Below are 15,005 nucleotides of genomic sequence, written 5' to 3' on the forward strand. Positions count from 1 at the left end.
AGCTCCCAACCCGATCTGCCTCACGAGGTCTCTGCGGCAGTGGTCGGTGGGCGTGCGTGCCAGCCCTCCAGTGGGAAGCAACTCGCCCTGTTTCCAGCTTGTGTTCCTGGAGCCCAGCCAACGAGCCCTGACTGGCGATTGCATCAGGACATCTTTCTGGTGCAGAGGACAAGCCCTCCCCGGCCCTAGCTGGCTTCCTTCCCCGTGGCTCGGGCTGCTGGTCTCCGAGCGAGGTCTCACAAGGCTCTGCCGCGGCTGCCCACCTCACTGCCGCTCACATTCCAGAAAGGTTCTCAGACCCGAGGAGCGTTCTCTGGTTAGTGTGCCAAAGAACAGAATGTAATGTTCCAGGTGCGTTTACAATGGGACCACAAGCTGTTCTCTGAGGTCACCTACTCTATGTGATTTTAAGCTTTTCTTACTTATCACAAGGTGGCTATCACTCAAAAACAGTGCTGGGCCATCAGCCTGCCCTCCTGCGCTCAACCAGAAACGCAAACACGACCGTGGGGAGGTCAGATGGCAGTATTCCTGGTCTTGATGGTGTGCGGACAAGGTAACTCTAAGGTCCCGTGCCTACGGTACGTTTTCATGTCCTCAGAGCCACGGCCAAATCAATCCGATTTCAGAGGAAGGTCCAAAGCACACGCATCCCTCCAGAGAAGGCGTGGAGCGGTCTCTGCTCAAGAACACAAGGGGACAGATGAGATGGCACCCGGGGGCCCACTCAGCCCTAGCCAGAGGCAGGCGACACACCACGGGACGGACAGGTGGACAGGGCCAGGAGGGCCTGCTGCGCCTGCCCTGCAGTATGGTCACGCGGGAACGTACCGCGACCCTCGAGTAAAGGGAACCCCAGTTATACCAGCAGTCACCTGACGCCCCAGTCTGGGACGGCCCTTGGCCACAGGCCGGGCCTCTCTCTGGAGCCCACCCGGCCGATCTGGCCGGTCCGGGTCATCGGAGCATTTTCTTTGTCTTTTGTCAAGCGTGTAAAATCGTGAACGTGGTAACGAGGCTCCCGGCTACGAGACCACACGCTACCAGGCACGGCTGGATCTGGCTCACCGCAGGCGTAGCTCGCGGACTGAGCTGCGATTTGGTCCACACTCTGATTTTTTAATTAGTTGCCAATTTTCGAAAACGAAAACGTTCTATGTAAAAAGCAAGACTTCCGGTTCTTTTGGAAAACGGGAAGATCTGGCTCGTCGGCCATCCCCCCCCCCCCCCCCCCCCCCCCCGAGGAGCAGAAGCAGGACGGCATCATCCCGGACGGGGCACGCCCGCCAGCCCGTCGCTGCCCCACACGGTCGGCACGGCCCCTGCACCCTCCGCCCCGCCGCCCGCTGCCTGGGGCCTGCAGGCACCCGCAGCCGGGACTCGTCTGGGCCAGTGGGCTCAGGGTCTGAAGTCCGACGGCCTGGACTCTGGTCTCGATCCGCTACGGGGGAGCTGGGAGACTCGAGTGAGCAACCTAGCGTTTCTGGGCCTATGACTCTACCTCTGACTGCGCGGCCCCCACCTCCGGCCTCCAGGAGCTGCCGCGGGAGGCCACCGCCGGGAGGCTCACACCCACCCTGTGCAGCAGTGGCCAGAGGCTCCGCAAACGTTTGGGCTGTGAACAAGAGGGGGCCGTTTTTGTTTTTTCTGGATGCTCAGGTAACAACAGCCTGGCAGTGTGGAGTGTGGTTATCTGAGTAGGTGTCCTCTCTGTCGAAAGATCTATAGAAATGTTCTCACTACACAGGACTTGAAATTAATTTTGGAGTAGTAGCTGGTTGATAGCATCACGTGTACCTTTTCTTAACATTTTATGCAATCCTTCTTAAGGGGAAAAACGTTTAATTTCAAGAAACACTACTGTAATTTTCAAGAACAAAAATTAAAGAAAAAGAACACCAACATCGCTCGCTTTAAAAGTCGTAGTCCTCGCCCTTCATCGTTTTTGATTCCGTCATCCTCGGTGGGGGGGTGAGGGTCCCCCCACACACGCTGGGTGTGCTGTGGGACCTTCTCAGGCCCCAGGGGAGATATCTGGGGAGCGCCCTCCACCAGTACACAAGGGGCAGAACACGGAGAACACGGTGGGTGCTCAGTGGGTGAGGTCTTGAGGACAGACCCCGCCTCCCTTTCTGGGGGAGTGTGACCCCCCCCCCCGACACACCCCAGCTACATTCCTCAGGAGCTGCCTGCCATTATCAATCTGACCTCTGGGACAGCCTTGGCCTTTCCCCCAGAGGTCCGCCCCTGTTCCAGTCGGGCCTGTCCCCTCGGGAACTCCAGGAGTGCAAGGGGGGCTGGGGACCTCTGGCTGGGGGACACCAGCCTTGGGCAGGAGCTCCGTGCCCCAGGCGGGTTTCCTCACTTGAAAACGGGATTCCAGTAGCTCTGCAGGTGGGTTTACTACTGTGGGGGTGACTGCATTCATTTGTAAAAAACAGATCTCTGGCCCGCTGACCCCCTCCTGCCACCGACCCCAAGCTGGGGCCCAGTCCCTTCTAGAGCACACTTCTCTGTCCCTGTGTGTTCTGACTGTCACAAATCACAGCGAACACGCACTTGCTGCTAGCTTTCAGTCACCTTACAATGGGTACGAATCCTAACAACATGCAAAGCACACAGAAGGCGGCCAGCTTCACCCACAATTTAAAAACTTGCAAACTAAAGCCAATAATGAAATACATTTTTCATCTGCCAGATTGGCAAGAAAGAAAATGCCGGATAAAAACACAGCCGCATTAGAGTGAGGAAAGACACTCTTACACCCTGCAGCCACGAGCACGAACGAATCGGGCCAATTTTTTGGGGGCGATTTGGAAATAGCTTGCAGAACTCCAACCACTCACACCTTTGACCCAGTGATTCCAGATGTTGTTCTGATGACACCCTCCCACGGCCCTCCCTCCACGCCGCGAGCTTCGCTGCAGCACCGCCTTAGGAGCTAAGACCACAGGCCACCCGAAGTCCAGGCATGCAAGGCGGTTAAAGAATGTCCTCGTGCCCCACGTCACCGAACTACCCAGGACGGGGTCGAAGGAGCACGCTGCCTACTGGCACACGTCCCTGGACACAGCGGGCGCACACGCGTGCTCGCCGTCTGCTTCTACAGTCACAGAGCGCGGGGCAGGCGTGGAGAGGGGCAGGGGACCCGACCGCTGTGGTCAGAGGGGGCAGGGGGCGCGGGGCCTGACTTCTCCCCAACAACCCTGGGCACCATTTCATTTCCCAGCCACACGGAGGCGTCACTCCTGACCCGCCGAGGTCAGGAGCCCCCTTTGCTCCAGTGGGCGTCCCATACCCTGAGCACCACGGCGTGGCTGGGCCACCTGGGAGGCGGAGTGCTCTAACCAACCCTGGAGCGGCTGCGTCGTACGTGGCCCTCCCAGATGTCCCAGCACCCGGCGTCGCCTTCCGGGTGGGGCCCGGCTTTCCGAGGCAGGTGCCGCTTTGCCGGTGGGCCCGACAGCTGCCTTGGCTGAGTGCTCCTGTCCGGACTGATGTGGATGAGCCATTGCCGTGTGACTGACCTTGGTCATCTGTCAAGCCAGTCTTTCCAGTTGGGTTGTTTTTGAAGTTAAAAGATAATCACTTTAGAAACGTGATTTCTATTTATTTTTTTTAAAGTTCACTTACTTGTTTTGAGAGAGAGAAAGAGAGCGCACGCTGTCAGGAAGGAGGCAGAGAGGCAGGAATCCCTGTACTGCCAGTGCAGAACCTGATGCGGGTCCTGATCTCACCAACGAGCTTAACCGACTGCGCCTCCCAGGAGTGCCGGAAACGTGTGATTTTTAAACCACTAGATACTCAGTTCCAATTCCGTACATTTTTAGGTTTGATTTTAAGCCACTGAACTCTGCGTGGGAGGCATTTTAGCTTGTGGCCGGCACTGCCGGTGGGCAGTCATGTGCTGGGCCATCCTGTGTCGGCCTCTCCTTACGGAACATATGCCCACAGCTAGAAGGTTCCTGCTGTGTGTGGCCTGTTCCCCGTGCATTTTATTGGCCTAGAAAACCACTCATTTCGCTTCAAGAGAAACTGTCCATATTTCAGTTAGAATTACACTGACTCCTTAGTGTAGAGAAAACAGCTTTGTAGTATGTAATCCTCCCATCCAGAAGAGTTGACTTATAAAGATGTACTTTTCCCACAATGCCTGGTAGGGTCTCTCATCACATGGTTTTCCTGAGAGCACAGACCGCTGGGCTGCAGACTCAGGGCCTCCCTGGGCTCCATTCTCTCCAGTCACCTCCCTGCTCAGCTCGACTGAGCACCTGTTGTGCACCTGCTGTGCTAGCCCTGCCCCAGCGCCAGGCTGTCCCAGGATGGAGTGGGGGGGGGGGGGGCGCTAGTGCTGAGGGAGGGGAGGAAGCCAGCTGGAAGGTGATGGGCCACAGGCAGGTGGTCTGAGAGGAAGGTGGGGGGGAGGTGTCCAGAGGTGTGGGCAGGAAGGGCCTGGGCTGCATGGGGATCCGGGGAGGGGTCGCAGCCCCAGGCTCTGCAGCAAGGAGAGAGGACAGAAGAGTAGGGTCAGGGTCAGCGTGGAGCAGGGGTGGGGGTGGGGGGTCAGGAGAAGGGGCCGGATCCCTCGGGCAGGGTGGAGAAGGGGGGGCATGGTGACCCCGAAGTCCTGGGTGCAGTTGTGGGTCTGGACCCCAGGCACCTGTGCAGACCCAGGGGGTCAGGCTTGGGCTCAGGCCCTGCCCTGGGATAGGGTTGCAGCAGGGCCTGGCCAGGCCTCCTGGGGCAGTAGGGAGGCCAGGAGGGGCTCTGGTCCCACCTCAAAACCAAAAGGAGTATGTCTTTTCAGCGCCAAGAGCCAAGCGCTTGAGAAATACTGTGTAATGGAAGCAATCCTTCATGTTATTAAGTGCAGATGTCACACACTGTTACACTATTTCATTATTGTTTTTAACTTTTCACGACTGCTAGGACTCACAGTTTGTTCCTCGCGATGCACGGAAAACTTACAAAAGGAGAAGACGCTTCGTCCCAGGCTCTATAATGGAGCCTCTAGATTGCCTGTCTGGACGGATCGCCCACGTTGTACTTTATCATAAATGCTTATGATCACAGGTTTACGTCCGAAGCAGAGTTACTGGCTTCCTGAGAGTATCACCGAAGAAACCAGTAAGGTTTTAAAAAGTATTCTGAGGGGCGCCTAGCTGGCTCGGTGGGTGGGGCCTGTGACTCTCGATCTCAGGGTGGTGGGTTCAAGTCCCATGTTGGGCGTAGAGATTACTTAAAAATAAAAGCTTTAAAAAATGATGATAAATAGGGGGCACTTGGGTGACTCGGTTGGTTGAGTGTCCAACTCTTGATTTCGGCTCAGGTCATGATCTGACGGTTTGCGAGTCTGAGCCCCGAGTCAGGCTCTTACTCTGACAGCACGGAGCCTTCTTGGGACTCTCTCTCTGCCCCTCCCCGGCTCGTGCATACTCTCTCTCTCTCAAAATAAATAAACACTTAAAAATAACAATAAAAAAGAAGTATGCTGGGGCGCCTGGGTGGCGCAGTCGGTTAAGCGTCCGACTTCAGCCAGGTCACGATCTCGCGGTCCGTGAGTTCGAGCCCCGCGTCGGGCTCTGGGCTGATGGCTCAGAGCCTGGAGCCTGTTTCCGATTCTGTGTCTCCCTCTCTCTCTGCCCCTCCCCCATTCATGCTCTGTCTCTCTCTGTCCCAAAAATAAATAAACGTTGAAAAGAAAAATTAAAAAAAAAAAAAAAGAAGTATGCTTGCAGAAGGTAGAATATCATACAGATAACTCCACTATGCATACTCGGTCAACACATGAGGGGAGCACAAAGAAACTCTGTAGACGGTTGGAACGACCACAATGCGTTCGTTCCAACCCTTCCTCCCGCCTAAATGCTGCCCAGGGTGAGCCAAACGTCTCTCTCCTACTTTTCAATCCCGAAGCACGGCTCATAAAGGGCAGGGGCGACAGGCCCAGCCCCAGCCGCTGTGTGACCCCCCTCCCCTGCACAGACCGTGCTGAAGGCCCGCCCCACAGCCTTCCTGGTTTCCTTGCCGAGGCCCTGCCTGCTGTTCTCAGGCTCTGAGACAGTCCCCTGGTGGAAGACGGTCTGTCTGGAGCTCTGGGGAAAACACTTCCCTTCCCAATGAAAAGAAAGAAGTGTGGGGAGAGAAGCAGGCCTTCTGACGTGATGCTCGGAGCTGCTGCAGCTCTTCTGGACCATCAGGAGGAGACAGAGCCCCAGACCAGCCAGCCCCCGGCTCGTCTGCCTCTGGGCTCGACGCACAACTTGACGGACTCCTTCCTACGTTTTGGTCAGCGAGTCAGTGCCACTGCCGTGCCGTGCTCGCTGCGTGTCAGGAATGTGACCAAATGCTCACCACCTCGGCTGTCTCCTCCTGGGTCCAGTGAGCACGTATAAGTTTCTGGGGCTGCTTTAAGTCACCTTCAGGAGGCCGTCTGTGACCTGTGCACAGCAGGTCAGGGCTGCCGAGGGGCTTCGCCGGGCACCGGCACTGCCGCTGTGCTCCTCCCCACCCAGAACGGTCCCCGCTGCCACCTGCAGCAGCCGGCTGGCCGCCCTGCTCACCAACTGGCCCCGCTTGGCCCCTGCTTCTGCCTGCTTCCCGACTCGCCGCCCTCCTCATCCCTGAGCCATGGCTCTGTACCACTTAAAAGCAGGAAAGGAAGGGACTCTGACAGGAAGCCACCACCAGACCGTCTCTTCCACCCGCACGTGGACGGGTGTGGCCTCTCGGAACTGCTGCTTTTCAAGAGCACGGCTGCTGGAAGAAGTCGTCTGCCCCATTCTTCCCTCCAGCTCCTCCCTCCTGGAAGACTGGCACGGCTGTGTTGCCCGTCCGCGGGGACCACCTGTAAGCCCACACTAACCTTCACCTTGCGTCCTGACCTCACCTGGCCTCCCTGCCACACGCCCCGGGGAGGCCACTCTCTCTCTCTTTAAGACTTTCTATTACAAGATACCCAAAAAGTTTCATCAAACACATGTACATGTACAGTTTAAAGTATAAAAATAAAATAACTTGAAGAATAAAACAAACATTGGGGCGCCCGGCTGGCTCAGAGGAGCGTGCAACTCTTACTCTCGGGGTCGTGATTTCGAGTCCTGTGTTGGGTGTAGAGATTACTTAAAAAAGTAAAAGTTAGGGGCGCCTGGGTGGCTCAGTCAGTTGGGCGTCCGACTTCGGCTCAGGTCATGATCTCGCGGTTCGTGAGTTCGAGCCCCGCGTCGGGCCCTGTGCTGACGGCTCGGAGCCTGGAGCCCGCTTCGGACTCTGTCTCCCTCTCTCTCTGCCCCTCCCCTGCTTGTGCTCTGTCTCTCTCTCTCAAAAATAAATAAAAACATTAAAATAATAATTCTTCACCTTCTTGAGGCAACTGGCTCAGTCGGTTAAGCATCCGACTCTTGATTTTAGCTCAGTCATGATCTCAGCTTGTGGCTTTGAGCTCTGCGTCAGGCTCTGTGCTGACAGTGTGGAGCCTGCCTGGGATTCTCTCTCTCTCTCTCTCTCTCTCTCTCTCTCTCTCCCACTTCCCCACTTGTGCTGGCTGTCTCTGTCCCTCTCAAAATACATAAACTCAAAAAATTCTTCACTTTCTTGCCACGTATGGACCCCTTCAAGTGTGACTATGGCATTTTTCAAAAAGGCAAGCCCTGCTTTCTTTCTTTTCTTTTCTTTTCTTTTCTTTTTTCTTTTCTTTTCTTTCCTTTCCTTTTCTTTTCCCTTTCCTTCCTTCCTTCCTTCCTTCCTTCCTTCCTTCCTTCCTTCCTTCCTTCCTCCCTCCCTCCCTCCCTCCCTTCCTTCTTTCCTTCCTTTCAAGTAGGCTCCACGGCCAGCATGGGGGTCGAACTCCCCACCCCGAGATCAGGAGGCCCCGACAGTGGTATTTTCTGTGGACATGTGCAAAGGAAGCCAGTCCGGCACTTAGCCGGCTATGTTGTGAGGAATGGGGCTAGAGTTTTATGCTTAACTAGAGCGAGTCAGATGTGAGGCAGAAATAAAAGTCCTCCCCACATGGATGGCCTCAAAGAGTTTCCCATATAAAAATTCTCTTTTAAAGCTATTCTGGAAGAAGAACAACGTATCTTAGAGGCTACTAAGGTAGCCACGGATAAGTTTGAAGGAATTGAATCAAATTTATTTTGTCTAAAAGACACCCCTCCCCAACAGCTAGTATCCTCATGGATGGTAACAGAAAAATGCAGATGTCCACAAGTTTAAGAAACTGATGGGCGAAATGAAAATAAGCTGGGAGTAACCACCAGAAGAATAAAACTTGAGTGTCACTTAAAAACAGGCTGGAGATGGAAAATGTGACCTATTCAATGAAAGGCGTGAGAAGATAAAAAATTCTTCAAGCACGCCAAGCAGAAAATACACAAAAAGCCATCGGAGGGAAGTGCCAGCAACGAGGGCTCACAGGGAAGAGCATGTACGGAGCCCCTGTGGCAGACTCGCACACGGGTCCGCGGGGCACAGGGGACGGGGACGGCGCTGTCCTTTCTGCAGAAGGCGCCGCCCCGACAGATGGGTGCGGGAAGGCGGGGAATCAAAGGAAGCCGGTGAGTCAGTGAAATACGAAGCAAGCAGGGCTGAGGCCCACCTGGGAAACCCAGGGGCAGAGTCTGGGGAGGAACATGAGGCTAAGACCGCGCGGGAATAGCCAGGAAAATGCACAGAAAGGTACAGCGAGGAGAGCCCAGGCCGGCCGAGGGCCGTGTGGCGGTCACGGTTCCAACAGCCCAGCACCGCCCACGGGCAGGTGGAGACCCGGGCGCCATGGTGGGATGGGCCAGACACAGACGCCCTGGGGAAGTCAGCACCGCAGTGAGAGCGGGACTTCCGACAAGAGGGCGACAAGAGGGCAACACGGGCCACTAGTGAGTGCCGCTGGGCCATCGCGACGAAAACTCAGTCTGGTTCCTATTTTGTAACGTATACGGTGATAAGTTCCAAATGATTCATGGATTTACACATTAAAAAAATGAAGCCATAAGTATTAGAAGAAATCAGGGAAGAATAATCTCCAATTGTGGAGTGGAAAAGGCCAAAAAAAGGCACAGGAACCAGAAAGGGTTAAAAACAAGAACACTAACTACACACACATGCAAAAATACACACATGACAAAAACCACCATAAGCCGAAAGTCAAATGAGAAACTGCCGGAAGGTGGGAAAGTATTTGTAAACTGTGTCTCGGGAAAGGGGTCATTTCCATCAGGAAGGACAAGCTCCTATAGATGGGGCCCCGGCAGGCAGGAAGGGGCAGAGCGGGGGGAGAGGAGGGGACTCCTGCCCAGAGCCACTCGGGGGAACGCCGCACCACCTCGGACAGGAGACGCGGGTGACGTCCGCGGTGCCGTGTGCGCAGCCTCGCACGCCCTGCTGGTGTCTGTGTGAGCGGGGGTGGTCCCACGGACCCCACCGGACCAGACCTTCCCGAACTAGAAATACACCTGCTTTTCGACCTGGCAACCCCCACTCTGGGGACTCACATACAGGCTTTTAGCGGGAGGCATGTGTCCCAGGCCATCACTGTAATGTGACTTGTATGGCAAAAGATTGGAAATGACCTAAAATATCCACCGCAGGGACAACAGTCCCATCGGTCAGGGCACATCTACACAACGAGGTGCAGCCCACGTGGGGCTGAGACCCCCTAACCCTGTGGACGGATTCCGAAGGGATTCCCTCAGGCTTCCGGCCACTTCTCGGGGTCAGGCTGCTCTCCCAACAGAGCAAATGCATCTCCTGGACGCCCGCGAGGACCTGGCGGGGCAGGGACAAGGACACACGGGCGTGCTCGGGAGGCCGGAGAGTGGCCGGCCCTCCCAGACAGAAGGACCGCACCAGCCCCCGTGGAGGGGACCCCCCTGCAGCACCGGGCAGCACCCGAGTAGGAGGACTGGCACTGTGGTGACACAGCAGGAGCCCGCACAGGCGGAACGGGCGGAGCGAACGCGGTGTCTGTCTGCACATCAGCCACCGCGGACCCAGCCCTCCTGGACAGCGGCGAGGGGAAGCGCGTCTCGCCTAAGACAGGATGTCGACTCCCTCCATTCTGACTTCCTACTTTCTGAACGAGTAAGTTCTTCCTTCCAGCTTCTCTCTTACCTCAGGCAAAGCATCCGTGGCGGGAACAGAAACTACCCCTCGGCAACAAGAACCGCCCTGCAGGACACCGGGCCCCCGTGAGACAGCCCCCGACAGTGATCTGCCTGACCCTCACCGCCCACCTACGCGGGCCCACCGACCGCCGGCCCGCATTCTCCCTATATAACCCTGGGACTGTTTTCCCCACTTTGCAGACCGTCTTCGAGTTGCTCGCCCACGGTCCTCCTGACAGCGGCCTCGCTGCAGTAACCACCCTTCTCGTGTCACATCCGCTCGTCTCTCTGCCTCTGGAGTGTGGTCGGTGTGTCGGTGACGAGTGGCCGAGCCTGGCGTGTCTGGGACCCCGGAGCCAGGCACTCGTGCGCCCCCATGTCCCGGCCCCAGCCTACCTGGCACAGAGTCGTCCTGGGACGTGAGGCCGGAGGGGCTGGATCCCAGGTCCAGTAACTTCCACGTGTCCTGGAGGGGACCACTGGCTGGTGATGAGGAGCTTCGGGTGTGGTGGCTCTTTTCCTCACGGGATTCTTGAGCCAGGTGTGGCTTTGGGGACCGGCTTTCCTTCTGCCGAGCTGATCTGTAAGTCGCCCTGGAGATCCCGTGTTGCCTCTGTGACAGTAAACAAAGACAGAAACAGCCCTCAGAGTCCTGCTGGGTGAGTGGTGGGACGGTGGGCACGGCCCTCGGTCAGGCCCGCGCTCCCCGGGCACTCCAGCTGGGGTTCCCCTGGGCTCCAGAAGGCCTCGCGATGTGCAGGGCAAAGGCAGTCCACTCTATGGGAGGTGGGACCTGGAAAGAAGGACAGATGCCCCAAAGCCCATGCTCTCCGGCCGCGAAGGCCCGCTGTGGGGGCCCGTGTGTGCCCCGGGGCGGGGGTCTCGCTGTGCAAGGGCATGACGGAGACCCCCCCCCTGCCCCCGCCCACGCGAGGAGAGGTGTCTGCTCCTGACACCGCAGTCACTCAGGGCAACAGCCACCCACTGGGACAGAAGGCACACGGGTTCCCCACAGTGGGTCCCTGCACTGAGACGAGGCCCTGCTGTACCTGCCCCGACCCGGCCTCAGCTCCTGCTGTGCAGCCTGGCGGACTGGACCTTCTGCTGACGCTCTGGACCAGGTGGGGCCGGGCCTCCCCGGGGTGTCCAGAGGAATGTTCTGTCTCGGCGCTCTTAGAGCCCTGCCGTGGAAATGCAGAGAAAAGGACTCAGTGTCATGTGTCATCGAGGGGGCGTGTCACCCAGGTCTCCCTCAAAAGTAGGAAGAAACGCTGTCCCCAAGTCTCCGGTATCAGGGACTCGCTCACATTGGGGACTGGCCACAAGGGAGGGGCGTGGTCGTGTCCACGAGCCAGGATGACCACAGCAGGCCTTCAGTGGCCATCTGAGTGCCCCTCACATCCTTCAGGAGACCGAGAACCTAACGTCACACAGACCCTCCCAGGGCACATGTCCCTGGCACACCATCGGTGCATCGCTCTGATGGCTCTTTGCATGCTCTCTCTGTGGGGAAGCCTGCAGGACGGCAGTCCGAAGGGAGCATGAGGGAGTTTCTAAAGAGGCACAGAACGAAACATGGAAGAAAATGTAAGAATTAAAAGCAGGGGCACCAGGGCAGAGCCCGGGCAGTAGGCCAGTGGGGCCCCTGGGAACCAGCCAGATCCACCAGCCTCCTCCCGCCCCAGGGAGCACTCACACCCACCACCCAGCTCTCCTCCCCTCTAGTTCAATCAATATTTGAGTTTTCAACTGAGAAACGCACACAAATCTTTTGGATTTAATTGACAGCCCCTGGGACAGCACTGATAATAAATGGCTTTTCGCATTTGTTGAGGGACTCACTGTGCGTCTTCCTCTGTGCTTTCTGACCATACCCTTTGCTTATTTATCTACTGGTTAAAAATTGGGCCCCAGAGTCTCATCTTTTCTCACGTTTTAAGAAAGGAGTCATTTTGGGGCGCCTGGGTGGCTCAGTCGGTTAGGCGTCCGACTTCGGCTCAGGTCATGATCTCGCACTCCGTGAGTTCGAGCCCCACATCGGGCTCTATGCTAACAGCTCAGAGCCTGGAGCCTGTTTCAGATTCTGTGTGTCCCTCTCTCTGACCCTCCCCTGTTCATGCTCTGTCTCTCCCTGTCTCAAAAATAAATAAAACGTTAAAAAAAAAAAAAAAAAAGGAGTCATTTCACTGGATTATCAAAGGCATGGTAGTTTTGTAGTTTGAAAGAGATTAATAAAGTGTAATAAAGTACTTTTCAAGTTTATTTATTTGTTTTGAGAGAGAATATCCCCATGAGGGCTCCATGCTGTCAGCACGGAGCCAGACTTGGGGCCTTGAACTCACAAACCTTGAGATCATAATCTGAGCCAAAATCAAGGATCAGGCACTTAACCAACGGAGCCACCCAGGCGCCCCTCGTGTAATAAAGTACTTAATGTACTAGAAAAAAGTGAAGGTACAGATAACAATATGCATGGTTTACTGTAACGGCTAACGGGCACATTTATTCTATGACTTAGGGCATTTTCCTCAAGAACACGTACGCAGAAGTTTAATTAATTAATGCAGATGATTTGAAAAGTTATGAACAACTAGCTGAGGCACTTCGAAGTTTTAACAGCATTTCCCACAAGTGGAAAAAGCGTCCTCCAGGGGATGGGTTGTCTTCCAGGAGGGGGGTCCTCCTGCAGGAGAACGGGTCCCCTAGGGGAGGGGGTCCTCCAGGGGAGGGATCCTCTGGTGGAAAGTGCCATGGTCTTCAGCCCCTCTCTGTGGCCAGCCCTGCCCAGTTGTCTCAGGCCATGTCTCCTCGCCAGGCACACCGCTGTGCACATCTCTCCCACAGAGCCAGAGCCATTCCAGGCGGCCTGGCGCGTCCCCGCCGTCCCACGGCTCAGACCCTGCCCTTTGCTGAGGGCTTGTGTTTAGCTCCAGCAGAAGGCCCCCAACACCCCATGAGGTGTGTGTGCCCACGGACGAGGCTGGGGGGCAGCTCGGGGATCGCTGGTCCCAGACTGCCGCTCGCCTCCCCCCAGCCAGCTGCCAGGCCTCAAACCCGGATTCCTTCCTTCTCTCGCACTCCACGTCCATCCCACAGCAAATCCAGATCTGACGCATCTCCTGGCTGGCCGCCCCCTCCTCCCAGCCAGGACCCCCCGCCGACTGGCCCCGCACCCACCCCCAGCTCAGCGTGGAGCCCAACGCCGCGGCCTCTGCCACCTCGCCAGGGCCGACTTGGAGCTCGCGTCACCCCACGGCCGAACAGGCCGCCCATCACCCACCTGGCGCTCTCTGATTTCATCTGACGCACACTGGAGACCGTTCGCGGGACATCAGCATATGGTCTAGGGTCAAGAGTTTATGAAACTCCCACCCCCTTCAGAGAAGCGGAATATTAGCGAATAAAAAAACTACACACACACGCACACACGCACAGACACGGCTCCAGGATGCACGCACGATACTTTTCAACGACTGATGAGAGGCGGAAGGTTCTGGTCGTGTGGAGAACCACGCTGTGAACACTCTGAGGGCAGCGGCAGGCGGCCCGCGCCGGGGGGCTAAGGTGCCAGGCCCCGGCCGGCACGCGGCCGGCACGCTGGACGGGCATAAGCTCCCTGGAAGGGCAGCAGCATCCAGCCAGCCGGGAACCCGCTCGGGGCCCCTGGGGTGGAGCCAGAAGCACCCGCGCACAGAATTCAGCATCTACTCTGCGTAAAAACTCAGTAGATCAGGAGGAGAGAGTGCTGCTTTAAACCGACGAACGGTCTGGAAGAGGCTGGGCCACATAAACTCGCTGATATTTGACCGCTTTTAACCTACAAAATGGCAATTTTGTAGGATTCAACATAATACCCAAACCTACAGCAAACTTTCTACTTGAAGATAAAATGCAAAAAGCATTTGGAGCTCCTGACTGGCTCGGTTGGTGGAGCGTGTGACTCTTGATCTCGGGGTTATGAGTTCGATCCCCATTTTAGACGTAGAGATTGCTTAAAAAAATAAAATCTTTAAAGAAAAACGCAAAAAGCACTGTTCAAGTCAGGACAAAGGTGTGGATGCCAGCTAGCCTGCTCTTGTTTCCACTGCATGGGAGTCCTGGCCAGGACAGCAGCATGAGACAGGACTGAGAAGGAAGGAGCCTGACCCCAGCAGGGGCTCTGTCCCCATAGAGAACCGAGGGAAAACTCTGGTCACACGCACCAGCACCAATCACTTCTGCAGAATTGCTAGATACCAAATCATCTGAGAAAAATCAACGAGGTTCCCAATGGCCTGCAACAGCTAGAAAATGTGTGTTTAGAAATATTCAAGAGAAATGGTACAGTCATCAGAGTATTGCCCAGCGCTGAACAGAAATGAGCTTCTGAACCCTGAAAAGACGTGGAGGAAACGTAAACGCACGTAGCCAAGAGAAGGAGGCCAGTCCGAGAAAGGCCACGTAGCGTGTGATTCCAACTCTGTGACATCCCAGAAAAGGCAGAACTGCGGGGTCCGTAAAAAGCTCGTTCGGCACCAAGGACGGAGTTGGGAAAAGGGGGAGGGATGCACAGACACAGACGATTCCTAGGACAGTGAGTCTACTCGGTGTGAGACCGTAACATGGACACACGTCAGCATCCGTTTGTGCAAACCCTTACGATGTCCAGCACGAGAGCGCACCGTGACTCTGGACTCTGGCGATAGCTGTGTGTCACTGAAGATTCGTCAGTTGTGACGGACACGCCATCTGGTGGGGGATGCTGATAATGGGGGAGGCAGAGGACATTCATAACAATGTTTATAGCAAAAAATAGCCTAAATGCCCACTGACAGAAGAATGGATAAATAAACGTTGATATATTCATACGATAGAAAGAATATACACAAACCAGTGTCTAGACCTGGAAAGCCATGCCTCGCA

The 15,005-nt window shown here is 56.0% G+C and overlaps 1 protein-coding gene across 2 annotated transcripts in view; it reads right to left on the reverse strand.

The window, feature by feature from the left end:
• CCDC57 (coiled-coil domain containing 57) overlaps positions 1 to 15,005 on the reverse strand; it is a 104,634-nt gene that overhangs the window by 18,768 nt on the left and 70,861 nt on the right. The window contains exons 18-19 of one of the 2 annotated variants that reach the window (XM_086688294.1): positions 11,153 to 11,284; positions 10,500 to 10,716 (exon numbers count right to left, since the gene is read on the reverse strand). In XM_086688294.1, coding sequence (XP_086544420.1) covers positions 10,500 to 10,716; positions 11,153 to 11,284 — 349 coding nt within the window. Of the gene's footprint in view, positions 1 to 10,175; positions 10,717 to 11,152; positions 11,285 to 15,005 lie in introns of those variants that run through there. The other variant, XM_086688295.1, reaches the window with a different exon arrangement.

This window comes from Puma concolor, chromosome E1 (assembly GCF_028749965.1).
Source record: "Puma concolor isolate L17-30 chromosome E1, mPumCon1.1.hap2, whole genome shotgun sequence".
In the NCBI taxonomy this organism is placed as follows: domain Eukaryota; kingdom Metazoa; phylum Chordata; class Mammalia; order Carnivora; family Felidae; genus Puma; species Puma concolor.